At 40.6% G+C, this 7679-nt stretch overlaps 1 protein-coding gene across 3 annotated transcripts in view; it reads left to right on the forward strand.

Moving 5' to 3' along the window:
* PUDP (pseudouridine 5'-phosphatase) overlaps positions 1–1699 on the forward strand; it is a 113702-nt gene extending 112003 nt beyond the window's left edge. For all 3 annotated transcript variants that reach the window (XM_014600340.3, XM_059720933.1, XM_059720934.1), the window contains one exon: positions 1414–1699. In XM_014600340.3, coding sequence (XP_014455826.1) covers positions 1414–1590 — 177 coding nt within the window. In that variant the 3' untranslated portion in view covers positions 1591–1699. The remainder of the gene's footprint in view (positions 1–1413) is intronic.
* The last annotated feature ends 5980 nt before the right edge of the window (positions 1700–7679 follow it).

The raw sequence follows: 7679 nt of genomic DNA on the forward strand, positions 1-7679 counted from the left end.
ACCTTTTCTACTTACTTTTCCCACCTTTGATCAGTTTGTGTCATGACCAGAAACTTGTTTTAAAGCCTTTTTTTTTTTTCATCATCTTTTAAAAACGGAAAGCAGGCATTATGGAAAGCTGCAACATATACAGAGATATTAGTTCCCTAACACATTTAGTCATAAATATACATGTTTATACTTGTGAATAGATGTTGAAAGAACAAGAATTTTAATTTATAGTTCATGTAGAATCATTTTATTAGTATTTGTTTGTTTGTTTTTAAACCATATTATTGCCTTGAATTCTGTAATAACTTTAACTTCTTTGTTGGTGCCTCCTTTACTATATTTATGTTTAATGTTACAAATCCTAACATACTACTATTGTTCATGCACTATATGTACTGCTAATTCGAACACAATGATAACTATATACATTTGGTATGTATGGATTCAGGTTCTTCATTGAGGAAAATACCTTTTAAATAAAAGTTTGAAATATAACATCCTAGGGTTTAACAACTTATTTCTGTTAATAAATTTGATATTTAAACTGATAATCATAGATCAAAAGAGCTTACATGAATTTTAAATGTCCATGCTAATGAGATGGTCACTCAAAGTAGTTTAAAAAAGGTACTGGATTTTTACACCAAGTGTGGTAGTCATTTAACTCTTAAAATGCTTGTTTTTCTTCTTATGTTTCCTAATGTTAAACAATAACTTCCATATAAATAATACATGAATTGTTTCCAAAACTCACTGTCAAGCTGAGACTTGAATGATACATTACTAAACAGATAAAATATTTATGGCTGTGTAGCACTTGGTGTTTTTAATGACAAAACTGTCTAATCTGTAATAGTAACACTACAGTAGTGCTCTTCGATACAATTATTATTTTTTTTCCTCTGCTGAAATATTGTGCATCAAAATTACATTGGAGGAGATTAGGAAAAATGGCATGCTGATTTGCAGCACTGTTCATATGTTCTGAAATATTCTACTTTGCACATTCACTGCAAATCCTGATACTGACTCAAGCACCATAATTTCTAGCCACTTCAAGTCTTTTTTGCAAATACATTTTTACAAGCTTTTACAAGGTGAAAAAGGTCAAGATGAATTCAGGTGCTGTGTCAATAAAGCATTTAAGCACATGTTTAAGTGAATTCCTAATTAGAAGAGCAGCTAACAAGTATTTTCATAAGCTGGTGATGGGGCTTCATTGTTATGTTGAGTAGGTCTTAAGTCAGTCTTTAAATACTTTGCACATTGTTTACTTAATTGACTAGCTCAGGGTTGTACTGGGGGACTGTAGCACAGTTGGGAAATGAATCCAGATCTCTTGAGTCTTATTCTAGGTCACCATATTTTATTATAAGTGGTTATTACTATATTTTAATGATTTTTTTTTTTTTCATTTTTCAGTGTCTTGTGTTTGAAGATTCTCCTCTCGGAGTCAAAGCAGCATTGACAGCTGGGATGCAAGTAGTTATGATCCCAGATGAAAATTTGAAGCAAGACCTTACAAAAGAAGCAACTCTGGTTCTGAAATCTATGGAGGACTTTAAACCAGAATTGTTTGGTTTACCACCATATGACTAATCACTAGTATATCTCAACGTGTTCTTGGTTTGAGGGAACATTGGAGGTGGGGTGAAAACTCAAAGTACAATTTATCATTATTTTGATCACTTTTTCCCAAAAAACAAAAGATCAGACATCCTGGTAATACTGTAAGATTTTTCCATAATTACATATTACATTTGACGAAATGATCATTGGAAGGATTGTCTCGTCCCGCCTACTCATTATCTGTTCTCTGCATAGTGTAATGTGCCCTCAGTGCATTTGTGAAAAGACAGGCTCCTGAACCTCTGTATGGAGGTTCTTCTTCTGATAATAACAGGCTGTTTGGAACACAGTGACTGTCAGCCTTATCATTGCAGAACTCTACTTGTTACAAATTGGCTCTTGCCCTAACACAGTTTTCTCCAGGGTTACCATACATCCAGGTTTTCCTGGACATGTCCTCTTTTTTGGCCCCATGTCCTCTTGTCACGGGGGGCAGGTTTTTAAAATGCAAGCAAATGCCTGGGTTTTTCCTCTGCCTCTGCTTTTCCCCAGCACTTCCAACTTTGCTGCTTGGGGCTGGGAGCAGCAGGGCAAGGTGACTGGCTGTCAGAGGATCATGTGCTCTGTGTGGAGGCCCTGGCAGCTGCTTACATGTAAGAGATATGGAGACAAAGAGTGTGTGTGTGCATGCATGCATGCATGCATGCAAGCTGCTGGGGGGGCAGGGGCCTGTGGGTTGGGAGTAAGGAACACTGACAGGGCGGGGGGGGGGAGGGCTATGTGTCAGGTGTAAGGGGCCTGGCAGGGGTGGGGGGCTGGGGGTCAGGCATGAGGGGCACCAGCAGAGCTGGATGGGGCAGAGACTCCAGGTTGTGAGTGAGAGGTACCTGCAGGGCTGGGGGAGGGGCAGGTGTTTGTGAGTTGGGAGTGAGGGGCATCAGCAGGGCTGGGGGGGCAGGCATGAGGGGCACTGGCAGGGCTGGTTGGGGCAGGGACTGTGTGTCGGGAGGGGCACCAGCAGGGCTGGTGGGGGCAGGATACAGTCAGTTAGGAGTGAGAAGAAGTAGCAGGGCTGGGGGGGGGCAGTGCCTTAGGAGTGAGGGGCAGAGGCAGGGCACAGGCACATCACCGCCCCCCCCCAATCATATACCCTTCCCCCTCTCCTCTACCTCTTTCCCATCCCCCACAAGTGTCCTCTTTTTTGATACTGGAAATATGGTAACTAGTTTTCTCAGCACAGGGTACATTGTCTACAGACTATTGTCTCTTTCCCTCTTTTATGCCCTTTCTTTTCCTCCTTTTTCCTTCCATTGATTGATTTTCTTTTTTTCTCTTATGTCTTGTTTTTTGCAGGGATTTTTTTTTTTGTTTTCACATTCTCCTGTTTTTTTTATTTCTTTCTGGACTGGAGTGGGGGGGCACACCTATTGAACAGCTTCAGGGAATTCTTGTAGCTTAGCTGAGTGCTATGGAAGCATACACTGCCACCTTTCTTATGCTCCCCTCTGCCTTTCTTTTCCACCCCTTATCTCTCCTTTCTGACTCCCATCCTCATCTGCCCATTTTTATCTTCATATTAAACCTTTCCGTGCTTTGCACTCTGCTGTCTCAGCTACCTTCCCTGGGATCATTTGTAAGGCTCATACCTTTCCTGGAATCAAGTTCTGAAGGTTTTTCTGTCATGTTGCTTAGATACAGTCCAACTGATATAATATTGAAAGTATTTTCCATTATTTGCCAACAACCAGGCCACTCTAGTGGGATGTTCCTTTTAAAATCATTCTGTTTCTATCTTAAATTTTGCATTCCTCAGAACAGCAACTCCATTTTCTGCATGGAAATTATCAAATACATGGTGATGCTACAAAACCTACCAAACAAATAATAATACTGACATTAGTGGTGGAAGATATCTAGAGTTATGAAACGCCCTCTTTCATTTCTGTGCTGTAACTTCTATGGACAATTCTGCTGCAGGCCCTAAACTAAGAAACTGTGTTTTAATGGAGCTTGGCTGTTATTTGAAAAGCTGCCCTTTTAATTGGGCATTCCTAAGTTATTACTGATCATAGTAAAACATCTTCCTCTGTGAAGATGTGAAGCAAGATCTTCAGTATTTTATGAAAAAAACTTTAAATATTTTGTTTTTACAATTCTTCTTTCCTTTCTCATGTGTCTGTGTCTGTACCCACAGAAAAGACTTTAGAGGTTTAAACAAACTTTAGAGGTTTGAACCAGTGCCCATGGATCATATTTTTTTTTATAATTAAACTCACCAAAAAAAACCTCAAATAAAACCTCAGGGATGAAATGTCTACCTGGTATCCACTGTTGCTTATATTTTTTATTTATAGTTTAATAACAGATGAAAACAGGCGACTGTTAGATGCCTTGTTAAAAATTTTAGATAAGATGCATGGATTTTTTAATTATAGTTTTCCACTAAGTAAAGAAAAATCAAAATTTGTTTTGACGTAATTATTTAAAGCAGATTTGAAACAGTTTGTTTAAATGAATACTGTAATTTCATTTTTTTTTTTAATTAAAATTCCTTCATCCAAACTATGAGTTGAGTATGACTTCTATGGTATCAAATATCAGCAGGCAGAATTTGATAATAGTTTTAATCTATAGTGCATTTCATTAAAGGATCTCAAAGTGCTTTACAAGGTTACATGAATATTGTTTGTGTGTAGTTATTTTTATATATATTATATACTTTTTTACAACCTCCTGATGTTTTAGTCAATAATATTTATGCTGCATCAGAAATCCAATCAAGCTTATGTATTCCACCTCATGTTCTTATTCAGGGTAAGGGAGCTGTTGTTGCGCGGTATCTTCATTGCCCAATGTTGAACAACAGAAAGTGTTATACGGCAATCATTCTGAGCTTTCAAGTGTAAAACAGGTGCCTTTTGGGATTCCTTTCATTTATAATTGCTGAATTCCAGCTGGGAACTTATTAGGTAGAACAAGCTCTACTAAATTGTAATTAGTAACTTTTTTCAGAGTATTGTAAGTGTTTAGTTTAACTGGGAGTTAACGAAAAGTCATGTGTTGTATTTATACTGGTTTTGTAAACACATTCAAATAATCTGGGAGAATTCTTCTGGGTTTGTTCTCATAGAAAAAACTTACCCAGAGATGCATGTACAGAAATTTAAATGCTAAGGCCAGAACTGCTGACACTGTGCAACCAGCGGGGATCCTGCACACACATTTCAGCATGCTCTGCAGGCTCCCTTAGACAAATGGCAGCAGTACATAGGGCATCCCTGATTGGCTGAACCAGATTACCCATATTCAGCCTGTGTTTCCCTGCAGTACAATGCAGAGATTTTGAAGGGGGCATGTTCTGCTCCCTGCTAGAGCAGCACATTCCAGCAAGCGTCATATTATATCCCTGGTGGGGGAGAAGGGGAGAAATCTGGACTATTCTGTTCTCTTCTGAGAAGAAGCCAGGTCATATACAAACATTTGCTCTCCGAAGAGAAACTGTTCCCTTGAAGTGGCTGTTTTTACTCTGAGAGAAAAAGCCTGAATGTCTGTACACTCATGGGTTCTCCTGGGTGAGCAGTGACACTCCCAGGAGAAATTGAATGTTTGTGCATTCAATGTACAAACGTCTCCAAGGGCAAATGTCCCATGGGACTGTCACCAAACCACTGAAAAGATTTCTAAAGACACAGGTTTAGATAAATATCGGCTACTTTTAACACAGCAAAATTGCACTGCCATTGCTACTGTTAGATCAACAAGTACAAATTCTGCATCCTTCAATTCTGGTTTAATTAATGGTCTCATCTTCCAGTGAGCAAATTATTGTACTCTAAAAACACATTTCCCTTAATTTAGCAGGAAATCTCATCCAATACTGCCTTTTTTCCCTTATGCTTAACACAATTTCAGACATTTGTCAAATGAGTTTATTGTCCTTCAAACTGAATTAGATTTCCTATTTGGTAAAATTCCTCATAAATATTCTTACTGTTTACCATTGCTACTTGATCCTGGCCTCAAAGGACTTAGCTAACTAAGCAACTAGTGTCATGGCTGTTTTGTTCAGCCCAACTGGAAAACCGAAAACTGCTAAAGTAGTAGCAGTAGTATAATAGTTTATAACAATCTATCAGCATTAGCATCTGACAAGTGGATACAATAAAATTTACAAAGGTCCACATAAGACATTATTTTATTCCTGGTTGATGATTTTCTAGCCTCAACAGATAGGCCTCTACCTCTCCTCCTCCCACCCATCTCTTCATCAATTCTTAATAATAGCTTTAGTGCTGTAGCAATGTAATTAAAAACCTTTGGTCAGACAAAAAAAAAAGTTGGATACTTATTCCTTAGTGGTACTAGTCCTGTTACTGGTCCTTGTTGAGGTCAACAGCTAGAATATGTGGGTGCTCCATCCGCAGTGATATGTAGCAGCACTGGCAAAAACTAATCTAAAAATATGCTTGACCACACATCTTTCATCCTTACCCAATAGATTATCCCTGATTCATAAGAAGGCTTAAGTGTGTGTTTGAGGACATTCCTGTTTGGGACAAGCAGATGTTCACATACTTGCTTTTGAAGACATACATAATTTTATTGATTTAATAGGAAGTAGCCATGAGAACTTGTCTATGTCCTCTGAAGGGTAGGGAGAGTGGTGTTTTAATGAGGGTTGCTCCAGGAGCTGGGTCGGGCCGACTCCATGCCTCCACATAGGGTTTGAACTAGAAACCACACATGGAGGCATGAAGCCTGCCCAGCCCAACAGCATGCAAACCAGGAGCCATGGGGAGTCATGTGCCATTGGGCTGGGTGGGCTCTGTGCCTCCACATTCAGCTTCCCATTGGAACCAGCCCAGCCTGATGGCATACAGCTCCCAACTGCAGTGCCACAAGCCCCACATGCTGGCATGGAGCCAGCCTAGTCTGGTTTGAAGGCACACGCCAGCAGCCAGGCCAGGCTGGCTCCGTGCCACCATGTGCAGCCCCTGGGATTCAGCTGGAGCGGCACATTGCCAGGGGTCTGCCTGCTGTGTCCATGAGTGCCCCAAGGGCCTACCGCCTGCTGCTGCCACCACCATTGGCAGGGGCTGTGCACCATGGGAGGTGGGAGAGTCGTGTGACAGGGTGGACCCATACCCACCCACAAACCCTACACCCACCCACCCACATCCCCATGTCCAACCACAAACCCCACCCCCACCTCCTGCAGGCAGAAGCTCCACTCACCAACTGACCAGTTGCACGCCACTGCACTCAGTGACTGTCTCCACATGGGGCTCCCAGCTGGAGTGCTGGGAGCCCCATGGAGGTGGAGAGACAGAGCTGGCCCAGGTTAAATTATGCAACACTATGTAATTATGCACAGTCATATGTTTTATGTGCAAAATTGTGCAGGCACAGAATTGCATAATTCTCCAGAGTATATTAAATATTGCCCTGACAGCAGATCAGTTCAGTTTAGGTCAGTTACCTTACTTAAATCAGGACTATACTGTTGTGGCCTCACAGCAAACTGAGGAGCATAATCTTGCAAATCTACAGACTAGATCAAACAAGGAAAACAAATAAATGAATGCATTGCATTTTTAATAATTGATTTACCACCATCTCAGCTTTTCTTGAAACTATTCAGTATTTCTGGTACTTTTCCAATGGTGTGTTCTGGGAAGCAAAGCCCAACAACAATGGATGTAGTCTTTCTGGCCTTAAAGGAATGAGAACCAAAAATTCAACCGAGTGTCACTCACTTAAAACAAAATTATTTGCTCTTGCAACTCTTAAAATAGCATCTGTTCAGCAGGATGCAGCTAGATACAGGTGTATGAATATAAATTCACCTTGCCTCACAGGAGCAATCCTAATTGAAAGCATGCAGTGAATGGGGAGACCCAGCTTCCTCCTAAGCCCAATTCAGATTGCTAAATTGCTCAGCAGGGAAGTGCCTGCCTACAGCTCATCAGTAGCAGTGCAAGTAATAGAGGTGTCTCTGAACTTCCTCTCCTTGGAGATTATGCAGCTGACTCAGGGCTCAGAGGGTCCTGCTTCTGTCATGATGACAGCCAGATTGTTCAGAACTGAAACATCTATCTGAACAACAATGCCTTAGTGAC

This window comes from Alligator mississippiensis, chromosome 1, assembly GCF_030867095.1.
Source record: "Alligator mississippiensis isolate rAllMis1 chromosome 1, rAllMis1, whole genome shotgun sequence".
Classification (NCBI taxonomy): domain Eukaryota; kingdom Metazoa; phylum Chordata; order Crocodylia; family Alligatoridae; genus Alligator; species Alligator mississippiensis.